This window comes from Dipodomys spectabilis, unplaced genomic scaffold, assembly GCF_019054845.1.
Source record: "Dipodomys spectabilis isolate Male_0828 unplaced genomic scaffold, ASM1905484v1 ptg000023l, whole genome shotgun sequence".
NCBI lineage: Eukaryota > Metazoa > Chordata > Mammalia > Rodentia > Heteromyidae > Dipodomys > Dipodomys spectabilis.
This window is the reverse complement of record NW_024870700.1, coordinates 734691-748616: the sequence shown is the minus strand read 5'-3', so window position 1 is coordinate 748616 and position 13926 is coordinate 734691. Positions and strand designations below refer to the sequence as shown.

Genomic DNA, 13926 nt, shown 5'->3' with positions numbered 1-13926 from the left:
AATATGACCTATTGGGCTAAATGGTTGTAGTTGGGGTTTTGCATGGGTTTTGAAGAAGAGAGAGGAGAGAAAGAAAAGAGAGAGGAGAGAGTGCAGAGAGGAGTGAGAAGAGAGGAGAAATATTGAGTCCTAGGCAATTTTCAGAGAGTCAAGAAACATCACTGGGACAGAGAACTGGAGTTTATGGGAAGTAGGAAACCAGAAAACTGCATAGGAGGCATGGAGGCCTCATGTTTCATTAGTATCCTTACTGCTAGAAGGAGGGGTACCCTAGAGTTGAGAGCACTACTGTATGTTTAGAAAAATCTGGACTGATTGGAAGGAGAACTGAGACCTCAACTTGGAGAGCCCAGTTGAATTCTGCTGTGAACAGGCCAAACTCAGGTTCACCTCATTAACTTTCCTCCAGAGTCAGCAAGGAATTCTTTACCCCAGCTTCCCGGCTAAAACATCTGTATCCCAAGAAAGGGGATTAGTCCCAGTGACAGAGGGTGGTGTCTTTCCTTAAAAAGGGAGGCAACTTGATTCCAGTGGGCCTGCCCTGCTGTTGGAAAAGTCTGATAGAACATATTTTCTGTCTTTTCTCTGGAACTTGCCAAAAATAGACCCATTTTACCCGTCCACCTTCCTTCCATCTGTCCTGCTAGACACTGGCTTTATTTTTTCCTCTGGCATTAGGCAAATGTCCTGGTACCTTCAGGCGTTGTCTTTCTTCTACATTGCAGTGCCTGGGAGCTGCATCAGGCACTAAAGCAGGTGGCCAGCAGGTGTCCTAGAAAGGCAGAGGCTTGGCTGCTTCTCAAAGGAAAGTTGGCGTCTCTAGTCAGTGCATCATTATTGTTTGAGGATTTTTGTCTGAGGATATGACCTCAGCTAGTTCTCCTCACTGCTAGTCTTTCTTACTCTATTTTGGACACGAGAGCAGAGACCACCAGTGATTGGCAATGAGTGCAGACAGGATAGATTTACTGCTTAGGTGTGGTATGGTATGGTGTTGGCATGAAGCCATACTTTCGTTCCATTGGAGCTTTCATCCCCTGTATTTACTGGGAAGGAATTGGAAGGGCAGTTCTTAGCTTCATATAAAGAGTCTTGTTCTGTCCCTTCATCACTGGATGGTTTGATAAGATGCAGAACTTTTTTAAACTTCAGTCTCTCCATCTGGAAGATGGGGTCAATACAATATTTGCCTTTTGGGGTTGCTGTAAGTATTGACAATTGTAGTTAAACCTAGGACAGTGTCTGACATGGTAAGTGGCAAACAAATTATGATGATAAAAATGATAAAAAAAATGATGATGATAATAATATGTTGATGGTTACAATAATATCTAACCCTCCGCCCCACTCCTGTGGAAATTTTCCTTGGGTTAAAGAATCTCCAGGGTATTTCTGGCATTCCCTTTACCAGCCTCTTGCACAATCTGAACATTGATTGCACTGATCATTTGAACCCTGTCCACGTTCTGATCTCAGCTGGGTGAAGTCTTTGGCTGTCCATGTGTAACCTGCAGCGTTTCCTCCATTTCCTACTTGTGGTATGTTGGAGTGGATTTCTCTTGCATCCCATCCACAGCATCTTACTGGGCACGTGGCGTTTGCTCCCAGCCAGTTGAGAAGAGGTGGAGGAAAATGTGTTTCAAAACACTACCTCTTTCTGTTGGCCTGGGACAACAGATACTGAGCTGTAACTGTGGGTCACTCAGGGATCTGCCTCCTTTGACCACAGACTGCTCACTGTCAAGTCATTTTTTCCAAAGAGGCCGGGCAGGAAAGTGGGTGGGTGGGTATTCATGGTTTTCCTTTTAGGCAGCCTTGGTCCAGGCTGACAAGCAGGTGAGCACATTCTCCTAGTTTAGGGAAGGCAGGCTCCTCCCACCCTATTTTCATCCTTTACCTTCCAAATTGCCTTCTAGCTGCCGCTGTGGTAAATGTCTGTGGGTAGATTTGAGTTTATAAAAGAGGAAGGAGTGAGGACGTAGGAAGGAGTGGGGACCCGGCATGTTGGCTTCTGATGTGAGCTGGACCACTCTATGAGACAAATTGCCTATGTGGCCTATATGTATGCCTGTGTGCACAGACACATGGCCCCATGTGGGATGCTCAGCACTGATGGCAGGGGGCTGTAGAGAGGGAAGAAGTTGGGTCTGACTTGAACTTTGGGGGAGCTACTTAATACTTTATGCACTAAAAGGCTCTGGATTGATGGTATCCATCAAAGAAGATGGAAGCCACTTCTCTGCCAGTTACTGCCGGAAATTCCAGCGACCAGAGATTTACCTACCATGAGGCTGTAAGTCCCTTCTTTCCTCAATATCCCATGTTGGGGAGATGGGGCTATGGTGTTTCCTACTTTCTCTCTTTTTTTTTTTTTTTGGTCTCAATCTCAAATGGCTTACTGACCTTTGGGATCTTCCTTCTTTATTCTTGTCAGGATTTTTCATCTTCAGATCAGGGTTTATCAAAACCCAATTGTGATGGGATGGAGGGGAGTGTTGGGGGGGGCGGGGATGTAAGTCACTACATGGCTTTAGTGCTTCTGATATGCTAATACCAGTACTAGTGGGAAAAAAGCATGCCCTGTCTCTCTTTCTCCCTTTTATTCCTCAGGCTCCAAGTTGGCTTACTTTGAGAAGAAATGGCCTCAGCAACACGTCTTCTAGATTCTCTTCTTTGATGACTCTTGAAAAATTCTCTCCCAATAGGCACAAGACTCTCGCGGCCCTTTTCTCAGTTTCCTTTGATCTCCTTTGTTCCCTGAGTTACACATGTCCTTACTGACAAATGACAAAATCCATGATATAACTGAAGTAGTAGAAGAGGGGCCTGGATATGTTCTCCTCTCCCAGCTACTTCAGCATCTATGTACTTGTGACTGGATACTTAACTGTATAGCAAGGGAATTTGTGAGGCTGTAGATTTGAACACGTGCCATAATCCACTTCCACCTTCTTCTCTGTTTTCTTATTAGACCAAGGAAATCTGAGTCTGTGGGCAATGATGTAGACACCCCTGCTAAAAGTTCTGGTCTATGTCCAGCACTTGTTGCTATTTGCTGTGAGGTTCTGACTGAGTCTTGCAAGTGGATGGGAAATCACATCCAGCTTTGGGTGTCATGTCGCCTCCATCTAAATGGGTGTTGGGTGTCTTACTTCCCCCTTCTGTGGAAGACAGTTCATTGGGGTTGAAGCTGCTTTGTCTCCAGCTTTAATCTGCCCTTTTTTTTTTTAACTTTTCAGTTAAAAGTCTTGGTTTTGGTGATTTGTGGAAACGGCACATGTGGAGTCTTTCTTCTCTGACACTTCCTCATCCCAGCCTTGGGTGACGTGTGATGGGGCTTACTATTAAAGTCTCTTTCTCCTTTCCCAGGGTCTTCTCTCCAGGTTGGTTTCCACCTGAGGTAGGCCGCCTGCGGCTGGAGTTTTGGCTTTTCTCCCTTCCAGGAAGCAGTAGCAAGGCAGGTGTCAAGGACCCATCGTGGACACCCCGGACTCCTCAGCCTGGGCTCCATCCTTCTGTGGGCAGCTCTTTGGTTTTCTTCCAGCCCCTCTTCGAAGGCTCCCTCATCTGGGAGCTGACCTGTGCCTCTCTAATTGTCCTTTGCAGAATTCTTCCACCTGCATCCGGGAATGCTGCTGCTCCTGAGAGGCTGGAGGCTCTGAAATACCAACGGATAAAGAAGCCCAAAAAGTCATCCAAGGGCTCTTCGAAGTCAAAGAAACGATCCGGTAAATGGTGGGGGAGCTCCCGGTCCTCTTTCGGTCTTGCTCTGCCCTTACCATGAGGACTGTTGGATCCAGGATCCCTCCCTGCCTTAGGTTTTCTCTAAAATTGAATCCATCTGCTTCTCTTGTGCTTGATTTCCTTTTATACATTCATTTTCAAGTAGCACACACATGGTTTTCATGTAAAATGGGGGAGATGAGGTGAGAATCTGATTGCCCTTCCTCCTAGTTCATTTCCACCCCCTAGGAAATGACCACTTTTGGTGGCGTGTGTACCTGCATATGGGCTTTAGAGAAGAGATCATGTAGCTTTAGTGTGTTTTTGAATGACATATACAGTATTGTATTTTTCCCTCCTATTCTTCACACCTTGCAGATGTCCATATCCTATGTATTTCTCCTCTAAGGAGTCAGGCCTTCCAGTTGAGCTTAGGGTATATGTTGCATAGATCAGGCTCAGTGAGATAAAGTGAAAGAAAGCTACTTAGCTTGCAATGAGCCTCTTTATCAGAACTGTGGCCAGTGTCTATCCAGCATTGATACGTGGCTTCTAAAATTGCGCAGTAATAATTCAGCCCTCTTTTAGAAAATTCCTTGATATTTATCCAATATTCTGTTTCCACTGATGGCTTAAGGAATGTTGTGGCAGTCTGTCAAGGAGGAGAACCGAGCAGCTTCTCTGTAGATCTTTGAGGACTGCTGTTGAGTCATTTTCTTTGTAGACAGGGTTATGGAGAAATGTGCAGGGGAAAGCCCTCATCTCCTTGGGAATCACTGGAGAAATGTGCAGGGGAAAGCCCTCATCTCCTTGGGAATTGCTGATGAATCACTTACCCAGCAGGTGGCATTGGTTTCCTGTCAGTTTATGGATGGGGATACTGAGTCAGAGAAGACAAAATAATGACTTTTTTTTTTTTAATGGTTTGGGTGAGAAATTGGAGCCCAAAGCTGCATTTTCAACAGATTTAAACCCATTTCAACTTACGCTCATGTATGTTTGTGTGTGTGTGTGTGTGTGTGTATGTGTGTGTGTGTGTGTGTGTATATATCATCATGTCACTTTATAGTAGGGACTACATTCTAAGAATTTTATTGTTAGGTAGTTTTTCCCTTGAGTGAGCTCATAGAGTATGTTTACACAGATAAGACAATATGGGTTCATCTATAGGTCCACCACTGTATACATGGTTCGTTATTGGCCAAAATGTCATTATGTAGCACATGATTGTGAGTGTTAATAAGCAAAATCTATTGACTTATTACAAAGCAGGCCACAGTAGATGCCTGTATGTTTTCTTGTTCTGACGACAGTGATCCTGATGCCTGTTCTGTGTTAACGATTCTCAAATGTCTGTCCTTAACCCAGGTGTCTTCTAGGAGGTCGAGTCTCAGATTTCCAGTTGACTGTTGAACATGCACTTGTTTTCATATAAATTTTCAATGTCCTAGATGGAGTCATTTGTTCTCTTCTCCAATTCTGCTTCTTCCTACTCCTCCCCAGTGTAGTAACTAGCACTGCTTCCTGCCCCATTTTGCAGGCAGCTTCTCCTTGGCTTCTTTTCTTCCGCTCATGATGCTCATCTGGTTCATTTGGTAAAGTCTGTTGGCTCAATCTTTGTAACCCTGTATCTGAGTGGTCTACTGCAACAACACCCCCTCCCCCGAAGTCTGAGTCCTCTCTCTTCTGCCTGCACTGGTGCATTATCTCCCAGATACCTGCCCTCCTGTGAGGTTCTTTCTCCTTTGGTGTGTTCCACACATAGCAACCAGATCCTTTAGAGGATCTGAAACATCCTCTTTCATGGGTATATACATGTGCACATACTTCTGATTATAACCTTCCAGAAAACTTCCCTTGGCTACTGGAACAGATTTCAAACTCCTTTTGTAATTCCCCCATCTTTCCTGCCTCTTTTCTATGACCTCGGTTCTGTCCCCAGAATGTGCCACATTTACTCTGCACTTGACATGTCTATGCTGGCCATTCCTTAAGATGGGAATAATTGTCCCTCAGGTCTATGGAAGGCTCCTAAGTTGAAACTCTAGTTGGGTGTGAACCCTTCAGGGAGCAGAAGCAGTGTCCCTGTGACATGTCTCTGTTCCATGGCCCTCTTTTATCTGTCTTGTCACATTGTTAGCATTTTTTTTTTTTAAGTCTTGATGATTTGTCTCTTCCTTCTCGCCATCACACTTCTAGAAAGTAAAGCTTTTCCGTTACATTCCCCAAAGGGCCATGAGGTAGAGAAGTGGTGCTGGTGGTCCAGAAGGGGCCAGGCCTGACTCTGCCATCTGTGATTGAAAGTCTGCCATGGCTTGGGGTGGGTGAGAAAAATGTCTGGAGTCCCAGTTCATTCTGAGAAGCTCCAATTCCTGGTACCCAAGAGGCACTGCAAAACAAATATCTAGAGATTGGTTGGTTGATGGGATCTATGTGTTTATAGGAAGAAAAATGACTACTCAACTTCCTTGCTTCTTTTTTATTTTTAGTTTTTGGTTTGGTTGTGGGGCCTGAACTCTGGGCCTGAGCACTGTCCCTCAGCTCTTCAGCTCAAGGCTAGCACTCTACCACTTGAGCCACAGCGCCACTTCCGGCTTTTTTCTTTTTGCTTATGTGGTGCTGAGGAATCAAACCCAGGGCCTCAGGCATGCAAGGCAAGCGCTCTACCACTGAGCCACTTTCCCAGCCCCCTTCCTTGCTTCTTATAAGGAGGGGTCCAGAGTTGGGCTGTTGATTGCCTTAGTGGTGAAGGAAGTTGGTCTCTGCACCCATTTGGTCTTATTGTCCATGTGTACTCAATGATTTTTGTGTTCCAGTAGAAACTCAGAATGTAGCTCTGGTAGATGTACAAGGTGAGGTTGAGAGCCTCCTTTTTACCCTCTCTCTCTCTTCTCTCTCTTTCTCTCTCTCTGTATTTGTGTGTGTGTGTGTGTGTGTGTGTGTATGTGTGTGTGTGTGTGTGTCTGTCTGTCTGTCTGTCTGGTTCCCTCTCTGTAGACGGTTCTGCCTCCCAGGCTCAGCAGCTTCCCAGTTCTCAGGTTCTGTGGCCCGACGAAGCTGTCTGCCTCCGAAAGAAGAAGAGACACTCTCGTCCTGACCCCTTTGCCCGGCTTTCAGACTTGTGCCACCGCCAACTTCCAGAAGACCAGACGGCCATCATCAACAGCGTGGATCATGATGACTCCGGCCACGCCACTCTGCTGTGACTCGAACTACTCTAAGTGTCCCTAGGGCAGGGTGCTGGGCTAAGAGGGCAGGGAGGGACATTGTGCGGGGCTTTGTCCTTTTCTGTTAACCAAGGGATGGCCCAGACCTTTGGTGGCACCTGTGTGCCCTCGCTCCTGCCAGAGTGAGAGGGTCTCCCCCAGATCTGTCCAGCTGGACTTATCCACAGGACAGAGGGCTGGGGACAGACCTGCTGCCCATGGGTAGAAATTAGGGGGCAAGTGAGGGACAAGAAGACGTTTGTCTCTACCCCTCCTCTCCCTCTTCATAAGGTTGATTTCTTTTTTCTTACCTCTTCAAATGTCTTTGGAAGTGAAGAAGAGGAAAACAATGGCTTTTACTGCCCTCTGCTTCTGTTTCAGTTTTCTGAGTCTTAGGAGAGGGCTGGACTTCCACCCCATCTTCCAAACTGCACATATATATAGATATAGGTACAAATGCACTTGTATGTAGTTGGTGGGTTTCTCTATGTGTATATATATGTACATTGAAACAAAGCGCTGTTTCTCTATGTGGACAGTGAAGGAAGGAGGCAGGTAGTGGACAACTGGGATTTGTGAGCAGTGTGGTCTCAGCTGGTGGGGTGGCCTTCTATCTGGTCTTGAGAGACTGATTATTCCTGCTGAAATAGGTTCATGCCTCTCAGCTGAATTCACTTTTGTGCTCTCTAGATTCGTATCACTAGAGTAGAAATGAGGTTCTGTCATAATTACCAAGCTGCCGGCTTTGGGGGGTACAGCAATGAGTTACCATAGAACTAAACACAAGTCTTAAACACAAGTCTTCATTGCTCGATTTGCTGGGGGCGAGGGCGGGGGGAAGTGGCCCAGGTGTAAGGCCAGACTGGCATCTTTCTTCCTTCCACAGTTTGGCTCATGTTAGCCACAGGTCAAAAGCTCTGGAGCATACACCCAAGCTCAGATGACCAAGCTGTAGTACCTTTGGGTGGAGCCAGTGCCCAAAGCCCTGTGGTCAAAGGCCTCCCACTGTGGAGCCAGCTGGACTGAGCACCTAACTGCTGGAGCTCTATTTATATCCACCTTGGCTGGCTCAGTACTTTCCGCAGTGCTGCTCTGCAGTGCAGGGTTAGCTCCTCCTTTCCTTTTGTGGGAGCTAATTCTCCACATTGATTAATTGCCACTTGTGAGAGCCTCCTGCAGAGATCCTTTGCATCTCCACCACGTGCTTCCAGCTGACTCTGCTTTGGCCCTGGAGTTCTCCATTCCCAGGACCCAGGCACCAGTGGCAGGAGATCAGATTGAAAGGAGACCATCTTGGGTGACTGAGTTCTGGGCTGTTTATTCTCAGAACAAACTGGAGCTGGCTAAGGTACAGGAATGAAGGAAGCACCAGGGCTTGGCTAGAAGAGATGAAGTCCACCTCTCCAACATGGAGGGTGGTGGGTCCCTGGGCTCTGATCCTTCCTCTGTTCAAACCTGCTTCTGGTTTCAGACTAGTAATACCTATCAGCTTTTGCGAGTTCATCTCCCTGCTCAGTTGCATCCCTCTCTTCCTGTATGACTATGGTGCTGCCCCCAAAGCAGGGCAGAAGGCTGAGGCTGGGTGGGGACCTGCTCTCCACCTGCCCACTTGCACAGAAAACATCCTTCTGACCTGGCCTGGAGCATGGGGAGTGGCCAGCTTCCTTGAAATGTTTCCTTCTTGGTGCTTCTGTCTTGGTAGGTCTGCTTGCCTCACTGCAGTTGTCAGTGACCATGGCAATTGCTCAATGACCTAGGCAAGGTGTGGGCTGGGAAGCTGGTTCCTTATAGAAGCTTCCATTTTGGAGAGGTGGACTTCACCTCTTCTAGCCAGGCTCTGGTGCTTCCTTCTCTCTCCTAGTGAGTTAGGGAACCAAATCCACACTTGAGGCTGCACCGTGTAAGCCACACCGCTGCTCATTTCTAGATGTAGAGGGAAGAGTCTCTGCTGCTTGGGAGTTAAGACTGTATACCCTTGGGGTGGCACTGTACCCTCTGGCTAGTGGACTTCTCGAGGCATTGGAGTCTGCTTGACCACTGAGCAGCAGCTCTGCAAAGTGGACAGGTACAGTTGTGTGACTCCTTGCATTCCTTGGAACAGCAGCACTACCCCTACCAATGTGCCACAATGGACATCTCTCCTAGGGGTGTCAGGAACAAGCCTACTTGAAATGTCAGGGTGGGATCTGGAGGCTCATAGCAAACCATCCCGAGGCCTTGACTCCCCTACAGCATGTGATTCTAGCCTTAGGTCCCAGGATGGGATGTAAATGTGGAATGTTAAGGCTGTTGGGCCTTTGCTATGGGTTTAGCCAACTGTGACTCAACCTTTGTGGGAAGTCTGGCCCTGTTGCTGTTGTAGCCTTGAGATTAGAAAAGAAGAAGAGAAGACAGAGTGGAAGGCTTTGCTTCCTTATCATGGTATCTTGGACCATGAGTAAAACCCTGTGGGCTGGGCTTGTTGAGGCCCTGTGCTAACTCTGGCCTCTTGCTTGCCTTGGCAGTGCCCATTACCTCAGACCAAATAGTAGGAGCTGTGCTTTTTGCTGGTCACCAGACAGCAGCTATTCTGTGGTGTCCCTAGGGCTAGGAAGGGTCCCAAGGTCTATTCATCTCTCAGTGGCCTCAGACTCATTCTCCTTCTAAGAGGATTTCCTTCTTGTGACAGGGCCCTTTGAGGCCAGCAGCCTTTCTCCTCCCCTGGGAGATATTCCAATCATTCCTGCAAAGGAATTTGGCAGATAACAGTCCCCAATGCCCATCGGTGGAGGGTAAAGGTGTCAGAGACATACTCTTCAGTGTTGGGCATAAGCACATGTTGGGCTGGGAATGTGAACATAATTGGTGTATGTATCCATTTCTAGGGACCCATGTTTCCTGCCTTTGAATATGTCAGCAGCCACTATTGAGCTTCCTAGGGTATCTACCCTGTTCTCTGTGGGAGAACATGCATCTTCCAAATCTCTCCCTTTAGGGTGTGGTAGCCTTGAAGTAGAAGTTACCCAGATATCAAAGCTATCCTTGTGTCTCTGATTTCTGTCAGCCTCTTCCTTCTGCATTTTGGCCAGCAATGATTGTTGCAGGATTAGGTGATTCATGGGCCAGGAATAAGGTAGAATAGTTCTCTAAGTGAGAGACTACAATGGTTTAGTGGAAGAATGAGTAGAGAGGCCAGGGGACTGCGGAGCCTGCATCCTGTTTCAAGGCAGGGTCTGGCTATTTGGGCTGTGCTCTAGAGGAGACCCCAGCAGGGAGGATGGAGTGAGTAGTTACTGCTATTTTTTCCTGCTCTGGGTATTTTGTTTTTGTTTTTGTTTGGTGCCAGTCCTGCCTGAGTTTGAACTGAGAGCCCAGGCACTGTCCCTGAGCTTTTGTGTCTAAGGCTAGCACTCTGCCACTTGAGCCACAGCTCAATTTCTGGTTTGTTGGTAGTAATTGGAGATAAGAGTCTCACGGACTTTCCTTCCTGGGCTGGTTTTGAGTGGAGATCCTCAGATCTCACTTCCTGAGTAGCTAGGATTATAGGCATGCCCCCATTGGGCACTGGGTTCTAAGTTTTGATTAATAATCTAAAATACCTGGGGCTGGATAGCTTTCAGTGGTTTATTCCTCTACCCTTTTCATGTAGAGGGAAGTGTGAAGGTGTAGATGGTGTGGAGTTTCTTGTTTTTGCTTTTACTCATGTCAAGATTAACACTAGCTTCAGGAGAGAAACATGTTATCACAGAGCACCAGGGCATCCTTTACTGCCCGTGTGTGTGGCTGGAGCTTTTTTTTTTTAAAAAAAAAAAACTTTTATTTCCAATTTTGTTAGCAAAAGGCCTTTTGGGAGAGCCAGGGGAGGGGGGCTGGAGAAGAATCGTAGATAACTCGATTTTATCAATATGCTGAGAACCTTAGGAAAGGACGTGCAAGCTAATGGTTCATCTTCGGGTTGCTTTGCTTGCGTGTCAAGGATCTTTGGGGGGCACTGCAGAAGTTTAGGGGAGCAGATGAGCAGGAATGTGAGGAGCTTCTGGTGCTCACTCTGGGAATGTGAGCATTTCCGTGAGTGCTCCTTGGCTTGGCCCTACCTTCTGTGTTGTCTCTGAAGTGAAGCCAGAAGAGGCTCCCAGTGAAGTGGAGGCTCAGAGCCCCACTGGCTGTGTTCAGAAGAGGCTCCCAGTGAAGTGGAGGCTCAGAGCCCCACTGGCTGTGTTCAGAAGAGGCTCCCAGTGAAGTGGAGGCTCAGAGCTCCACTGGCTGGGTTTGTTGCTTTGTGGGAGGAGAACTCAGGAGGCATCTTATTGTCCAGTTCTTATTCAATGTGCCCGTGGGGCAGAGTGTTTCAGGAAGGAGAGGTTGAGAGTCACAGCCCAAGAAGAAACCTAAGACTTTGCCTGGGTGTGCCAGGCTGCAGGGTGGGGGGCACAGAATGTTAGATTGGTCATGGAGTAGGGAACAAGGATCTTGGGATAGCCTGGTAAGACCCGGACATGGGGCTTTGATAATGTGGTCATTCCTAACAACGTAGTATATATACATTGTTGGATCACCCCAAGGAACAACGGTGGGGGCTAAGATGGCAGTGAGAAGCAAGTATGCTGGTATAGGAGGGACATAGCACGCCACTCAGAGCAGGTTGTGGACAGGGCCTGGCCTACAAGCTCAGATTAGGTCTCAGAAGAGGTCTTGCTTCTTAGCTGCCCTCCCATATCCCTCCTAGAATCAGCCTCTGACACTGTGGGCCGTTATGGGTGTCTTCTTTGTCATGTTCCTTAGCTGTATCTGTCTGTGTAGCTCCTCAGGTTGAAAGCTGGAAGCTTTGCCTTGAAATGCTGGGACTCTGTGCCAGTGGAGAAGGGAAGATTGTTCTTGGAAGCTGTGTGTTTATTCTCCTAAGCGGAAGAGATGGCTTGCCTTTCTTCCTCTTCCGTTATCTGAATATGTTCACAAGACATTGGTGATAGGGATTCCTTCAGGCCATGAAGCTGCACAGTGGCCTTATGCCTAGAGCTTTTGCCTTTACTTTCTCTTCTTTCAATAGGTTAAAGTCAACATTCTACAGCTGAGGTAGGAAGAGTGGAAGAATTTCACTCTGAAATCAGAGATCAGCTATTCTGCCTTCCTTTCTTAATGTCTGCATCCCTGCTTCCTTTTGGATCCAGAGGTAGGATTTTTTTTAAAAAAAAAAATCTCTTCTTTAGAAGAAGTCAGTAGACCAAGATCAAAGCCCAGATGGGACTTTACACTCTTACCAACTTGGTAGTTGAGTAGGGGTGTCTCTTATTACCCCTCCCTCTGACCAACAGTGAACCTGCATGGTCCTGAGTCTTATTTCTGGGCCTCTGTCTGTACTTGCAAATTAGCCTTGTAGGAGCAAATATGCTATCTTCGCCAGATGTTTTATCCTTGTGGCTACCAAAAAGTTAGAAGAAGTGTTTTTATGACCTCATGTTAAGCTTTAGAAAAATTCTCAACTGATGAAGTCTGGTCCAAAGATACCCCTAGACCCTGAGAGTTTCTGGGTAGATGAGGAAAAATTAGGCAAATATTAGTGATTGGCCATGCTTTAGAAGGGGAAGAGTCAGGGTATCTTGATTGCTAAATACTTTGGTGGAACAGCAGCCCGTCTGTTAAAATCACCTGGACATTCAGTGGGTCAGTCACAACAGTTAGGTATTCCGAACAGAGTTGATAAGATACTTGTCAGCTTTGGATCTCTGGCTGGGAGATCTGGATTGGAGAATTGAACCCAGGTAATACCAACTGCCAAGTCTTTGGTTGTCTGCCCTTCCTTTTCCACTAGATGGTGACAGGAGTGGCTGTCTGAGCCTGTGTTTCTTCTGGTTCTGGAAGGAACATGCCCCACCAATCCCATCTCCCCCTGGCACTGGATTTTTTTTTTTTTTGGATGTATTTTAGGAATGAAGGCTAGTTCTTCTCCCACCCACCCCATATACATACCAATTAGGTTCCCTTTCCTTCCTTTCCCCTCTTGCATATGGCTCCAGAGATCTCAAACTTGTGCATGGTTTATGATAGGGAGGTGGTTGGGAGGGAAGGGAATGGGGGAGGGCACAGGGCTGGGATGGGGAGGGGGATTTGCACTTTCAGCCTTAGACATACTGCAAGCATGCTTTGGGGCGACTTGTAGGGTTTTCACATAAGTAGATGGTAGGGCAAATGCCTGCTGCTCCTCATATTGGGGATGAGGGCTCAGGAGTATTTTGCTTCCTTTGGCTTATGGATCTATGAAACCTCATATTTTGTGGAGGGAAATAAACCTCCACTGGTTCAGTCATCTTGCAGTCTTTGGAAGGGAGACTGTTACTTATTCTATCAACCAGTATGTCTGTTGCCCACGAACAATGGGAGGTCTGTCACGAGTTGACATTGTCCCAGCTGGGTGAGAGAAGTGGGATTATCTCAATTGTCCCATCTCTCTGCAGGGACCAGATTACGTCCCTGCTCCTAATCTGCAGCCAGCTGTCTCTTCCAGTGTTCCTTTCCTAGGTTCAAGAAGTAAGTGTGGGGCTGGGAAGGTGGCTCAGTGGTAGAACGCTTGCCTTGCATGCATGAGGCCCTGGGTTCGATTCCTCAGCACCACATAAGCAAAAAGAAAAAAGCCGGAAGTGGCGCTGTGGCTCAAGGGGTAGAGCGCTAGCCTTGAGCTAAAGAGCTGAGGGACAGCGCCAAGGCCCAGAGTTCAGGCCCCACGACTGGACCCAAAAAAAAAAAAAAAAAAAAAAGAAAGAAAGAAAGAAGTGTGCTGATGTGTGCAGACTGTGTGTTTTGTGAGTGCATGGTATCTGTATGTGTATGTGTGATGTGTGTTTGGGGTATGTTTGTATAGCGTGTGTGGTGTATGGCTATGTGTGTTTGTGTAGTATAGTGTGTGTGGTAGAATGTGGTGTGTGTGTGTGTGTGTGTGTGTGTGTGTGTGTGAGATTTGTAGGGACACACTGCTTTGCCTGAGTAGTATCAGGCCTAGGAGACCCTCTTTTTTCTTTTTTGG

General features: G+C 47.1%; 1 protein-coding gene across 2 annotated transcripts in view; it reads left to right on the top strand.

Moving 5' to 3' along the window:
* Nucleotides 1-6929, top strand: part of Igsf9b (immunoglobulin superfamily member 9B) — a 50157-nt gene extending 43228 nt beyond the window's left edge. For both annotated transcript variants that reach the window (XM_042674941.1, XM_042674942.1), the window contains exons 19-20: nt 3607-3728; nt 6721-6929. In XM_042674941.1, the coding sequence (XP_042530875.1) occupies nt 3607-3728; nt 6721-6929 (331 nt within the window). The remainder of the gene's footprint in view (nt 1-3606; nt 3729-6720) is intronic.
* The last annotated feature ends 6997 nt before the right edge of the window (nt 6930-13926 follow it).